We start from the raw sequence: 15,430 nt of genomic DNA, 5'->3' as shown, positions 1-15,430 counted from the left end.
GATCTCTGTGGGCAGATTTGGAGGTACATGCATTCACACTCACCTGTTTCACCGCTGAAAGTGTGGACCACCGTAGAGCTGCAGGATGCCTCACTCTGCTGTGGAAGGGGCTTGGAAGAACTTGTCTCCTAGAAAGAGTGAAGCACAAGGAGACTCACATGTGACATGTTTTAGATCTACAAAGTCCTGGTCAGCTGCACATTGTACAGGTTAATTACATTCTTCAATAAACGAGAATCCTAGTGAAGCTTAAATATTATTACAGCACACAACAGTGTTAGTGGTCACTGCTTTTAATACACATTTAACTTTTTCAAAAATGGGAAATATAAAAACATATGGCCTATGTCTCCCCAATTTAAAAACAAGCATTTGAAATGCAATGGGACTCGCATTTGCTCCAGTTACAGCTATTAGTGTTGTAAATTCCTAACTGGACTTTTCTTCCCACATAAATTGAAAAGTAAAAGTAAAACAGTTGACATAAGCAAGCCGATTCAAAGCACCATGGCCTCCATGAGCGTAAAGGAGAGACACAAAAAGAAAAAGAAGTTTGCTCGCAGTCAAATGTATCTGCAATCATGCAATTATCCATGTAACGGGGATAGTATGCAAAACTGTAACAAAACCTCCCCAAGCAGGGACAAGCATAAAGCATTCACCAATAATAACAAAGGATTTTTGAAAGGCAAGCCCAGGAACGAGTGAAGTGATGGGCGTGCAGTGGGCGTGGTTAAACACCCACAATACTTACAACAGGTCAAAGCACTTGCGCGCTCGACCTAAAAGTCTACAATAGATCTGACCACCATTTCTAACTATCATCCAATTTCACTGCTACCCTTTCCAATTAAGATTACTGAGAAATTGTTTAAAAGACAGACAAATATTCCAATACTTAAAAAATAATCATATACTGAGCCCATCTCGGTCTCTGTTTAGAGCAGCCCACAGTACAGACACAGCTCTCTCGGCTGTTAGCGATATTATCAAGACCAGTTTAGATTAAAAGCAGATATTGCTTGACCTCTCTGCAGCATTCAATACAGATTCACATGCAGTTCGGATTCAAAGACTGAATGATATTATGGTGTACGTGCAATCTTTGGCCGGGCTAACAAACTTTTTAGAAGATAGATCTCAAGTGTTTTTTATTCCCCCTTTTAAATCCCGGATTATGACTAATACTAGTGGGGTGCCTCAGGTATCATCTTTAACTCCAACGCTTTGCAACATTTATGTGGCCACTTCGGCAAAGACAGTGGAGCCCTATTCACTCTGTCTTATGCTGATGATACCCAATTAGTGATATTGTTTGGACAAAACCTTGAGGAACCCAAAGCCAAAATCACTGACTGCAGGCATGGTGTGGCATATTAGATGAAACAGAACTGTGTCAAATTATTGGGGCTGAGGGGGTTGGGGACGTAATTTTTTTTTTTATTTGGCAAAACTAATGAGATCTGGTAGGATGGCTGGTGGCCCCTGGAACTGGAAATCGCCCCTTGCCCAAGGAAGGTGGTAAAAAAATCAGAGCATCTTATTGGATAACAAGCTTTCTAGCGCTCATCAAGTCAAGGCAGTCTGCAGTTCCTGTTATGGTATTTTCGTATGCTCAGGAAGGTTTTTCCCTGGATTCCCCTCAACTATAGAAAGTCCATCACGAAGGCACTTTTAACTAGTCGTTTGAACTACCGAAATGCTCTCTTGGTTGCCCCAGAGGAGTCTCTTCTGTCGCAAATGCAGGAGATTCAGAATACAGCTGCCCCACTGGTCTCCCATCTTCCCCTCAGGTCCAATTCTAAGATCACTACCTTGGTTCCCAGTTAGAAAGCAGTGTATTTTCAAGCTTCTTTGCCATGCCCATAGAGCCTTGTATGGTGTAGGCTCGGCATATCTTCATACAAGAATTAGATTCTACCATCTTTCCAGGAGTCTTAGATAATTTAACACTGCACTTGCATTTTCCAGTCGCATTCGAACAGCCTGCAACATTTCTTACCTGGCTTCACATCATTGGAATAGGCTGCCGACCCCGGTCAGTACTGGCCAAAATTTTACATCTTTCAAAAAAGTGCTAAAACATGGTTATTTTAAGGTTTTTAGAAGGGAAGACAACCAGCACTCTTTTAGGTCGAAGAATCTAAGTTGGAATACTCCTGTAGGAGTTAGCTGTTTGCGTTATTATAAATACCAATAACATAACAGCTACATATATGTCAAGAAAAAATAGAGTATATTGGGAACATAAACATGAATGCATGGCCACCTACAAATCAATAAATAATAGGAGCAATGATAATACACTAGGATTAAACACTCTTAAGATCAGTCAGACTCCTAAAAAAAAGATTGTGAATATGAACACACAGACACAGATTGAAGTGGTGACGCAGGCCCTACTAACCACTATGATCACCCTACATTTTGGGCATATCAAGGTTTATTGTGTAACCTTCTGTAGCCATCTTTGTGAGACAATTATAGGGAAGCTTCCACTTCGCACTAAACAGTTTGTATTTTAGCCCCTGAAGCATGACTTTTGACAATGGCTTTGTTTGTAGGTGTCTCTTTCCTATGTAGATAATTGTGAAGACTGTTCAGTTTCTCCTTTTCATATAATCTAATACCTGCATCTGCATGTTAGAAAAATGAAGCATAAGTCCATATGATCTCATTCTAGAAACTCTAATTGGATATAAATATATATGCCAATTAGCTATGAGGGAGCTCTTCTTCTTCAGGAATGCCAGGACGACTTTTGTCTGATTTTTCTAGATCTCTGCAGTTTTTTAACTAAATACACTTTAAATTCTCACCTAAATCAAAGTACCAATGTGTTCTTAACCAATTAGCAAGTTTTTATTCAAACAGTCTTAGTGACCAATGGAAACTTTAAAATAAAAACTCAGTAATATAGTATGAGCAATCCACACAGTAACTGGATCTCAAAATAGAAATCTTAGATCTGATCACCAATATACTTCAAAATAAAGGAGACACAAGTAGACTATACAGAACCTAGTCCTTTACCTGGTCAGAAAAGTCTACCTGGATGTATTGTTGCATCCACCTACATGAAGCCACAGTGAGAGAAGTGACCTCACCTCATTTTCGGTCCATACTCTAATTGCCCATGGGGTCTGAAATCAGTCTGTAGGCTTTCTTTTAAGCTTGTCCATCCTCCTCTTACATAGACCTGCCTACCAAAGCAACATGGAGTTGCGCAAAGCAAGGACCTGAAGTAAACCAACTGTAGACCCTGACGAATAACTTTCCAACAGATCTAACACTGGTGAATAAATCCTTTGTAACCTAGGGCTCTGAAGGCTTTCTGTAAATTAATAAATAAATGCAGTCATGAATTGACTTGAATACACAGTGCTGTATAATAAAAAATAATATCCATATTGAACTTTCCCACACAAAATCAGTACCTTACAAGACTTTGAGCTGACGTTTGCTAATACACAAATACTAAACTTGAAGTGAATGAATGCGCAATTATATCACAGGGACTGATTTGACTAAATCAGCTATACATTTTAATTGTATATTCCTCCTTTAGAGAAATATATATATATATAACAATGAGTTGCATGAAGTGTATTTGAACTTTTTTCTAACACTGCACAAAGAATTCAGAAGCACACTTTCTCTCATATGCTGTGCATTTCTCTCATATGCTGTCACCCACCACAGTGGTCAATACATATAGACTTGACGTCTCGCCACAGCATTATACCATCATTCTACCAACATAACTCAGTTTCAAATGCATCATGGAAGATGGACAAGAAACATAAGACATTATGGATAGGGTAAAATCAGGGCATAGCAAAAGGTATGAGGCAAGGAAGAAGTTATTTTGGGTATGGGACCGGGTGAGAATTTAGAAGAAATCTATTGTTAACAAGCATCTGCAATGCAACGGGTCTTGTGTTTGCTCGCATTAGAGCTATTAGCGTTGTAAACTCCAAACTGGACTTTTCTTCCCACATAAACTAATAATGAAAAGCAAAACAGTTTCACATATGCAAGCCGATGGTCGCCATAAGCGTGAAGGAGACACTGAAAAGGAAACAGAAGTTCACTCACAGTGAAACTCATCGGCAAAAGTGCAATTAGCCATGTTACCGGCAAAAGTGCAATTAGCCATGTTACCGGCAAAAGTGCAATTAGCCATGTTACCGGCAAAAATGCAATTATCCACGTAACCAGCAAAAGTGCAATTATCCATGTAACACGGTCTATGTCATGCAAAGCGCTCGGCTTTTGCCCAGCGAGATCGTGCGGTGCAGGAAATGAAAAGATAAAGTAGTCCAGAAACCAGCTGAAAACACAGAGCCTCATATGGTTTCAGTAGTTTACCGGTGCGCTCGAGGAGGGCTAAACACCGGAAAAGGCATGACGTATGCATGCCTTTCACAAATGGAATCAATCGATTTTTAAAAGGCAAGCACACGAACTAATGAAAGTCACGGGCGTGACATAGGCAAGGTTCGAAGACCACAGAGAGATTACAACATGGTCCAGAGCGTTTGCGCACGCTCAACCCTAAAAAGGGGATGTACAGATGTACCCTTTCCAGTTAAGGTGTGACATAAGTGGTTGTTTTGGACATGGCCAGAAGAGGAAAGTGTCTCAGTCAAGTTGATAATTGTCTGGCCAGACAGAAAGAACATCTAATAGAAAAACACAGATGTGATAGGGTGGTGGTATGTAGATGAGATATAGGGGAAATGCTTCTTAAGCTGCAGTATTCTTTGTTGCTTGGAGGAGGCAAAGTAAGTACCAGTATCAGAATGAGTATGTAAAGATTCTGTTAAACCGAATGTGAGTGTGAGTTTTGATGGGGACGTGGGAGGACTAACACTGAACGGCAGTATGTTTAAGAAATAGTCCAGATGGTTTAAGCATTTTGTGATTGCTTTGCACACAAAATCATTCGTGGTTTTGTGTAGTTTTGTTAAATTGTATGGTTTTTTAATTTTATTGTTTGAATTTACATTAGGTTGACATGTCTGCATTTGTTGGAGGGATGGGTCTGTTGTATTCCGCATTCCATATTTCATAACACATGCAATTAAAAACATAAAACATATACTGTAAAGCACACGTTCACCCCTTGGGACATCATGGTACTGAATAACAATTGATAATTGTTACTCAACGGTACTCAGAAAGATGAAAGTTTGAGTGGCCCTGTCAGGATTCGGACCTGTGACCATAAGACCAAACACAGATTCAGGGACCATCAGAACTGGAGGTCATCTGGAGGAGATGAGATATATCTAGGTTTGACTAACACATAAGTATTTGATTAATGATCCTCACTCCAAGAGTCATCATATTTGATGAATCATCCTTACTTCAAGGATTATCTCCTTGTGTGTTGTGCTCCTGTGGACACTGGGGCCACAAATTCAAAAACGAAACTGACTCCATCTTGTCAGAGTTACATGAACGCATTGCTACAGCACTAATACATGCTAAAGTTCAGCGACTAACAGGGTGTTTTGCAGAGTTCCACTCCAGGTGGCATGGGAAGACAAGGGAGAGCTATATGCTGTTCTCGTTCTGGCATTTGCAAAAGCTTCCCAAGGTTGCATTTATACTTGTAAGGGGGCACTGTTTAACAAATGTTATCAATGTACAAGGAAGGGGTTATTACACCTATAAAGGATGCACATCTGTTTGTCCTACCTGAGAACTGAAATGTTGAGTAAATTCCGATTGCGGGACAAGGGTTTAAGTACCTATGCTTAGAGTTTTTTGTCAGACATCTGGGAGCTCTGGGAGTTTCCATGTTATTCAGATGAACAAAACTTTGTCTAAAAGAACTATACTGTTCACAAATTTTAAGCTTTAGGCGGTGCAACTCTGGCTCAACATTATGTCCTTTGACTGATTCTATGAGCACCACTCCTTCCTACTGTCTGTGGTTGTTAGTTGCTTCTCCAGTGTTTTATGCGTAGTACCTCCATAGAGCTTACAAGTACTAGACTCTAGCTAGCTTTGTTTCTTATGCCCAAAGTCCAAAACCCTGTCTTCCTTGCATATTTAGGCCACATACCATGCAGTATTCCTGCACCCCTGGATTGGAGATATAGGGGGACTAGTAATTACAGGATGTAGGAGTATCACAGTTTTCAAACTTACATCCCCTTGGTGCCCTGAGATATGAGGCATGAGTAATTACTGCAGCAATCAGCTTTACCTCACTCAGTTTCTGTGGAAAGTTCCAATTTTTTGTAACTTTCTCACCAGGAGATACCACCAGCTTTTAGCTGGTGAAACGTCCAGTGGAAGGGGAGTGTGGGATTTCCACATCTCCTTGAACACTGATTCATCTGAATTAGGAATTACTAAATATTTGTAATGGATGCCTTAATCAATTTAATATTATACATTTTAAACTGACATTTTTGGCCTACATCCTTTAAGTCATGGTCAGATAAATAATTAAAAACAAATACATTTAAAAATAAAAACAGTTGTACAGATGTCCTTTTAAAGGGGCTCAAAATCACCGTGAGAGGAATGGAAGAATACGGTACCATCAAGAAAGGGCGCAATCGTAAAAGCTACAAATAAGGAGGAGGCTATATGTGACATCAATCACTATTTTCCAGTACTTCAAATATTGTCCAATTTAAAAGTCCCCCAAAACTTATTAGGCCTGTGATAAAGCACCCCCTCACATCTCATGACTCTCAAAGGTGGTGTGGGTGTAACATGGAGACTTATCTGGTTTAACATGGTCATCGCATTACAGATTAATGCAGTCGCAGTCTCTGATAGATGCATAGTATTGTTTATTGACTGCATACTACACTTGGCTTTGATTAAATTTAGCCTTTGCTGTAATATAAGTGCTTCAGAATTTAGCCTTCTGCAGGTGCTAAGCTCTTAACCAGTGACCCTTTCGCATACTTGCTTCTAGCATCCAACACCTAGTGAGTTCAGCTGTTTGGTTTTGGATAGTGGTGTACAGGGGTTCACAATTTTTGCCCTTCAGTGTTGAGATTTTCATCTTTTTTGTAAAGAAACAGACACTAGCTATTGGTGCTCATCAGTTTTATCGAGTAGTGCACGCCTGAGATGCCATGTTCTTACCACAGGAATAAAGTCATCAGCATTAGTTAAAGAGAAACCTCTTCTTGCTTAACATCATGTAATGATGTCATACAGGTAACTCATAACATTTATATCAAAATCATTGACAAAGGGCAATAGACCAGAGATCATTTGACAGCCAAGTTAAATGATATGAAACATTTGGGAAAGCTGTCCTCTTTGGCCATAGTATAATGGGGCAGTTGCAGACACATACAGATCCTTTATTATCTCAAGACTGTGTGGATTGGTGGGTATTTTAGACAACTTACGTCATTTATTTATCCTTCAGATCAAATTAAATAGAAAGATTTAAGAGGGCAGCACTGATCAGTCTCTTTCTCAACACAGTGCACTTCAATAAGGAAGCTTAAGAAGAAAAACTGGTCTACTACCCTGAATCCCAGGTTTAAGCCACTTAACCTCCACTAAGACTTTTTTTTGGATAGTTTGCGCTTAGGACTCTATAACTTTTTATCCACACCAAATTTGCGTCCTTTTTTTCCCCAACATCCTAGGGATGCTAAAAGTACCCAGGGTTTGTGGCTTCCCCTCAAGGAGATGGAGAAATTATCCAAAATATACCTACATTTTGGGTTTTTGGGGAAAAATGGGAAAAAAGTGCTGTAGAAGAAAGTGTCTGGTTTGCGAGTGCCAAAATCACCAACTTATCAGCTTTTAGGTACAGGTAGACTTCGGTCAGAAAACCCAATTTTTTAACAAGGGTTTTGCATTTTATTGGGAGATAGCCCATTTTTCCTATTTTTGGTGCTTTCAACCTTCTTATAGTTTGTGATGGAAATGGGTGTGAAACCCATGGTGGATCCTAGAAAGCTATACATTTCTGAAAATTAGACAATACTCTGAATTCAGTAAGGGACATATGTGTAGGACTTTCAAGGTTTTCCCAAATAAACTAGTGACCTGATTACGATCTTGACAGACGGGGTTACTCTGTTACAAACATTCCGGATATCCTGTCTGCTGTATTAGGCTTCTATTATATCCTATGGAAATAGTAATACGGCGGGCAGAATATCCGACACATTAGTGACGGAGTATTCCATCCACCAAGATTATAATCAAGCCCTAAGTGTTGAAATAAAAAATATTGAAAATGAGTAGGAAAAACTGCCATGTGTGGCAATGTTTTCATTTGTAACTTCTCGTCACGATGGCTGATATACAAAGCAAATATGCCATTTTATCTGCTGGTCCCTTCTGGTTGTGAGGATCTATAAGGTTTGTGGGTGTTCCAAGAACTCAAGTCACCCAGAGGCAATAACTGAGCTGCTCCCTGCAATAGTTTTTCGTTGTGTACCAGGTATACAGTAATTCATAGGGTAAAATATAAAGAGTGAAAAGTAGGTATCAAGGATACCTAGACTTTTCTGAAATGTGCACAAGTTATTGAGTTTAGTAGCAGTGTTTATTTGCACATCTCGAAATTTGTGGGTAAACATACTAGCATGTGAATTAAGAGAGAATTTCTCAAAATGTCTCCATCTTCGACACTGGCTTTGGAAGAACAAATGCAGAAAACTACAATTAGTAATAACACTTGTTCTACTATTAGGTGTTCCCCTAATCCTCTGGATAAAAACAGTGCCCTTGTATGGGTGGGGCTAGTACCCGAGATAGGAAAGGCCCCAAAAGGCTATATAGGCATATCAAATGTTTCCACTGAAAACTGACCCTTTTTATGCAATGTGCCTAACTGTGGATTTTAGCTGGCACCTAGGGAAACCTAGCAAAACTGTACAGTTTTAAAAACTAGACAGCAAGGAGATTTCAGGATGGGGATGTACGTGGCTCTCACCAGGTTGTTTTACCCAGAATCCCTTGCAAACCTCTAACTTTGACTAAAAAAACACATATTCCTCACATATCTGTGATGGATAGTTCTGGAATCTGTGGGAAGCCACAAACTTCCATCACCCAGCATTCCCCTACGTCTTCTGATAAAAATGGTACATCACTTGTGTGCGGATGCCTTGTGCCTGCTTCAAGAAATGGTCCAAAACAAAACATGGATGCATCACATTTTTACACTCAAAACTGGCCCATTTTTTCAAAGTGGGTAGTGGTGGATTTTGGGCCCTAGCTCATCCGGCACCTATGGGAATCCAGGATGGGTAGTGTTTTTTGACTCTCACCAGGTTTTTTAACTAGAATCCCTTGCAAACCTTAAACTTTGACTAAAAATAAAACAAATCTTCCTCACATTTCTGTGATGGAAAGTTCTGGAATCTGCAGGAAGCTACAAATTTCCTTCCACCCAGGATTCCTTTAAGTGTTCTAATATAAATGGTGCCTCTCTTGTGCAGGTGGGCTTAGTGCCTGCGACAGGAAACAGCCCAAAACGCAACATGGCTACATCACATTTTTCCACTCAAAACTGGCCCATTTTTTGCAAAATGAGTAGCTGTGGATTTTAGGCCCTAGCTCAGCCAGCACTTAATAAAACCTAGCAAACCTGTAAAAAAAATTTTAACCAGACACCTAGGGGAATTCAGGTTGGGGTGACTTGCGTGGATCCTATGAGGTTTATTTTTAACCTGCAATACCCTGCAAACCTCAAACTTTGTCTGAAATCATGCATTTTGCCTACATTTCCGTGATGGAGACTTTCGGAATCCACAGGAATCCACAAAATTCCTACCACCCAGCATTGTCTTTTTCACTTTGACTGTAATGACATCATCATGCTGTGCACGCCAATCGTAATTACAATGCAAAACAAATGCCTCTGGCTGCTGGTGGGAGCTCTTCCCCAGCTTCTGAGGCTGAAAAAACGGAAATCTCTCAGGATTTGAGCCGTTCTCGTGCATGTAAACACAGGTGGTTAGGACTGCATGGAGCCGTCCTCCGCACAGCAGGAGTTAAGAGTTCGAGAAATAACTGAGTTTCTTTCCATTCTCTCAGGTGCCAAAATAAGTTTTCTGTTAATCAATGAGATTTTTAAGCCTGTAAAATCTAGCTCCTGTTGCATCCTCTCTACATGGATGGGGGGCAATATTTTGTTTTTACTTGTTTAGAACAGAAGCCCACCACGAGATTCCCTGTTTAAATATTTGGCTTGGTAGTAAATTATTCCTTTTTTTACATTGTCAGTCAGTTATTTTCTAGTCTTGAGTGTTTACCTTCTTTCTCTACTTGCAGAATCTTCCTTGGTCTCTAAATCCTCCTTTCTGTTACTTTACAGCCTGTATCAATCCTGCGTGGAGTCCTTGGTCCTAGTGTGTTTTCATAACTATCCTATTTGCATAATAAATAATTTATATTGAGAGCATCATCTGCAAGCAGGATTGACCCTCTACTAACAGCCAGTTCCTCCAGGATCATTTAGGACAATTTTCTGAGTGATCTGGTTTTGCAAAAAACACACAATCAAGTGGGTGAGCTGGCTTCACCCTGCCAGCCAAGCTAATGCCATCAGCCTCCAAGAGAACCAGGTAGTGTTCCGTACAAGTATGAAGAACCAGCTGCTTTCCAGGGATTAGTTACTAACGTGGCATTGTCTTCCTGGTTATTGCCTGCAATGCTGTCTACAAGGGCTATGAAACTAGTTTATGGTTACACACGCACATACACGAACATGCTTAACAAGTGACATCAAAAATATTGTATTGTAGACTACACAAAACCATTGATGCACGCTAGACACTTCCAAATAAATGAATACTCTACAGTTCTGAAAAACAGACAACTATCCAAAGTAATGAGGCACAGAGTTAGATAAAGGAATTGTGCACCACGTGAACCTCACACCACTGCCCCAATAGAACAGGAAACTGTAGGTCCACTCTAGTGATGGTCAGGCTCTCTTGGCGACTTTTTGGCAGGTAAGTGATGTTCAGAATGTTTTGAGTGCATTATATCGCTGCCTTGCTGCACTTGTTGGGCAAAGATCTGCTCACAAGTGCCACCAGGTTCCCAATTCGATAAAAAACATGTTCTGCAAGTCACAAGATCCCATGCATCAAGAACAAACTAGGCAGGTCATGAACATGACAATGTTTCATTGTAACCTTTTCTCCACTGTGCCACTTGTTATTGCCCCAGGATTCACCCACTGAGCAGTGAGTGAATCCTGGAAGAGATCGCTCCAACAAATACATGTTGAAAAGCAACAATCTGAGTCGGAGTGTTAATGTATGCACTAAACTTCCTCCTTAGAGACAACAAACATGGCCAGACCCACCTCCTTCCCCAGGGCCAGGAGTGAAGCACTTATTTTCGAATACAGTTGTTTGTTTACTTGAATCATCGTTAAGCATACAAAAACTGCAATCACATGTTTTTCCTGAACGTCAAATAGCAGAATGATTTTTGCTTTATTTATTTTATGCAGTTCGTATTTATTATTACAGTGGCGGTTCTCCATGCATACTTTTATGGACCTAGTGTGAATATGAAACTGCAACCATGTAGAGGCGGTTCTGCATGTACAGTTGTACAGAGTTCACAAACTGTACATGGGAAAATATCATCATATTTGTGCAATGTAATTTCTTTGTCATTTTGTTTCCCACAGGGAAAATAATATTCTCCATGGAGAAACCCTCATCTCCTACACTTGAGCACAATTTGGAGGATTTATTTTCCCTTTTCTACCCTGGGAAAACGATATTGAATTGCTCTTGACTTGAGTAATACTCAAACTGCTTCTGTGTTGGTAGGTACCCACAAAGTTTGAAAATGCCCCAAAACTCTTGAGATTGTGAGTCTTTCCCAACTTCCAAGAAAAACTTAATTGTGGATTGCCCACTACCACTACTTCAGTGGGATTCACTTATGTACAATGTTACTCCATCGTGGGTTAGCATTTTGCATATATAAAAGGGTTTACGAGTGCATGGTCACCTTCGGTGAATAACTTCTACTCGTAAATCAAAACATATTGGGCCTGATTACAACTTTGGAGGAGGTGTTAATCAGTCCCAAAAGTGACGGTAAAGTGACGGATATACCACCAGCCGTATTACGAGTCCATTATATCCTATGGAACTCGTAATACGGCTGGTGATATATCCGTCACTTTACCGTCACTTTTGGGACGGATTAACACCGCCTCCAAAGTTGTACTCATGCCCATAGTGTGTAAGTTGAATTTACATGGGCAAACTGCTCTGCAAGTTGGACCCCATAATAAAGACATGTAATGGCAAAGCCAATAGGTTTTGCCTATTTGAGATCTAATGGCGTTGTCAATATTTTAAAGATGTTGCGCAACATGGCTTAAAGTAAATAAAAACAAAGTGCTATGGGACAGCCAGTGTTGATGGCGCCATAGCTCTTTTTTATTTACTTTAAACAATGATGTACAGCACCCGGGGCTGCAGTGCAGCATCTTAAGAAAGCCTTAACAAAGCCAAATTAATCTGTGCAAGCTATTTGGCTTTGCTAATGTCTTGAAAGATGGCTTACAGCAAACCGCTATGGCGCAGCAAGTACTGCCCATCATAGCGCTTTTTCTTCTCAGGTGGGGGAAAAGGGACATAGAGGGTGTGGGAGGGATGGCAACAACAATGCGGGAGGGACTAATCTCAGAAAAGCGGTCTCAAGTGGCCCGTTTTAAGTGCTTCAGATAATGATATTGCCAATGTCCAGCTGCCCCTGCAACTTGGAAATGGGATGTTGTGCGTGTGAGTGTTTGTGTGCGGAGACTGAGGGAGTTTAATGCCTAAAGTGGGATTTACAAAACAGGATCCGGGACAAACAAGGATTAGTTTATCTGCGCACTAACTTGCAATGTTTAGGATGAGAATATGTTAAGAGGAAAACGCTGGAGTAAAGTTTAAAAATCACCCATTTTCTTGCAAACTCTATGCACCCACATTGCGATTTTTCCCACAAAGTCAGCATAAGACTTGATCCTATTTACTAAGGACATGAACCGACTGGGCTTCAAAGAGGACTAGGTAGCGAAAACATCTAGATTTGGATTTCTTTTTATACAAATTTGCATGTTGCAGCACTGTGCTTTTGTGCTAAAACGTAAATAGACAAACTGAGGCCTGGGGGCTATTATTACAACGTGATCTACAGCTGGGACCTGTTGTGATGCAGAGGGTATCATGGGAGTCTTAGCTCACGTTCAGCACATGATTCATGCTTCAAGTCACAGAAATCCCCCCTAAGAAGCTGCACAGGCGCTGTGCACTCTCATTAGAGGCTTTAACCTGCAATCCACACAATTAAATAAGTAAGGGTGCATCTTAACAAGTGCTTGCTTGGAGCCCACGCCTTGCTCTTGGGAAGATCACGTATGCTCAGCAAACAGCTGGCATTTCCTAACAACACGAGCACAGCTGCCACCACCAATCAAGCAACACACCACTGAAGCCCGCATATGGGGGTGCATGTCTAGGAATATTTAAACAGCCGAGAGTGGGAGGAAGGCAGGAGTGCAGGTGGATTGCTTGTTCCTAAATAAAAAAAAGTATCTGAGGAGTGACGTAGTTAGTGGAAGGACACTGGTCAGTAGCCAGTGACCGGAAGGTGTACTTCGTCCAATCTCCAAGCGATAGCATGCCCAGCAAAACCAGGAGGAAGTGAAAGCAGACAACGTTCTGGTCAATGAGATGCAAGGAAATTTGAGTGATGTTGGAATAAGACAATGGTAAGTTCAGGCAAGCAAGGGCGGGTTGTAAGCCCCTTTTAAGATTATTTTTTTTGTTAGTAAAAGACTTCGCAAGCACAGTGCGCAAGCTGTGCAGGCGGAACCTAACAAATTAGGGCTCAAAACTATTAGTCTTTGGCTGCAATTAATTAAAAAAAAATGTTTATCATACTTACTAAGTGCACATTTGAATGCAAACATTTATTCTACAAACATCTAATACCTAAAAGTTTTGCTCATCGTTGTTTAAATCATTTTAAATCACTAATATAGACATCCAGTTCATGGAGTGTACAGTCCCCTTTGGTGGTGGTCTTCTACTCTTACATTTGTTAGAGCAGCCTGTTGTAGGGCAAGGGGGAGGAACCATTTATCTCTCTTTAATGCTAGTGTTGGAAGGGCAACCAAGAATGCATGTGTCAAGCAATAAAGCATGAACATAACACTATACATGCAAAAGCTAGTTCGACCATCACACAAAGGTCAAACGTGATTTTATGAAGGTAAGGCTCTTTGTAAAGTCAAAACTATTCCTGGTTGCTTAGGTAATTACAAGAAACTGTATTCTAAGTATGCAGCAACTGAGGAGTTGTGCAAAGGATGAGGTGCATTTGGCAGCTGCATCGCGAGAGTAGAGTTACAGCACTACAGATAGGGGAACCCAGAATGAAGAAGCTGAGTGCAGAAGGCCTCATGACATCACCTCATGTGACTAACACTGAATTTTCTGTCAAAGACCTGGAGAGCCCTGGGCAGCACCGTCACTACACTACTGGGCTCTGCCTTGCTGAACTATGGCAGGACAACAGTAAATGTAACAGGGTCCATAAACTGCTGTCTGCTCCAACTATATGACTCCTCCAACGCCTTTTTAAGCAACTCTTATTGATATGTTCAGAACGGAGTGTGGGGAGACTTTGGTTTAATGAGCGAGGGTTTTTGAGCATACAAAACAAACCACATTGTTGCACTGTGTGAGAGAGGAAGGTTTGAATGTTTCCTTACATTTGCCAGAAAGGAAGGAAGGAGAGATGGCGAACAACGATGAAAAATGTAGATGTGTTTAAAATGTACAACAGTGTTACAGAAAAAGTTTGGTATGAAAATCTACATGGACATTTGAGGTTTTTCAGCAGTCATGGTAGCGGGGAAGCTGTGGATGGTATTGGGCAGTGTTGGTGATACTTGAATTTTACCGTTTTTGGAAAAGAGTTAATCCGTGACCGGTTAATAGTGAAGATGTTGAATAATATTCATCATATCTGGTGACTATATACCTCAGATCTAATGTCTGGACTCTATGAGTGGGTGAAAGACATCAAATAACAGTATATGTACTTTATATAGCAGTCGATGAAAATTGCTGCCCACTCACTTAATTGATGAGTGACATTTTATATTGTGTTATTATTATATTCGGTTCTCATTAAGCAACATTAGTGTGAACACCAGATTCTAATCTGGTTATCCACACACAGTTGGATACAGAATGTTCTGTACATATAAGAAGAACTGCAAATACCCTCTCACACACGGAACCTGGAGACCCCAGTTCATGCACTCTTACATAAAGTACAGTCAGATCACAACTGGTATGATAAGCCTAATTAGATCACATTAAAATAAACAAAAACTGCATCTAGTACTTAGGCTTCGTTATTATAGTACTCTCCATGGAGATATCAT

General features: G+C 40.5%; 1 protein-coding gene across 4 annotated transcripts in view; it reads right to left on the bottom strand.

Moving 5' to 3' along the window:
* The window catches only part of LOC138266027 (PH and SEC7 domain-containing protein 4-like), a 257,026-nt gene that overhangs the window by 139,790 nt on the left and 101,806 nt on the right, over positions 1-15,430 (bottom strand). For all 4 annotated transcript variants that reach the window (XM_069214335.1, XM_069214338.1, XM_069214336.1 and 1 more), the window contains one exon: positions 44-128. In XM_069214335.1, coding sequence (XP_069070436.1) covers positions 44-128 — 85 coding nt within the window. The remainder of the gene's footprint in view (positions 1-43; positions 129-15,430) is intronic.

The sequence above is a fragment of the Pleurodeles waltl genome, chromosome 11 (genome assembly GCF_031143425.1).
Source record: "Pleurodeles waltl isolate 20211129_DDA chromosome 11, aPleWal1.hap1.20221129, whole genome shotgun sequence".
NCBI lineage: Eukaryota > Metazoa > Chordata > Amphibia > Caudata > Salamandridae > Pleurodeles > Pleurodeles waltl.
This window is presented reverse-complemented; position numbering and strand designations above follow the sequence as displayed.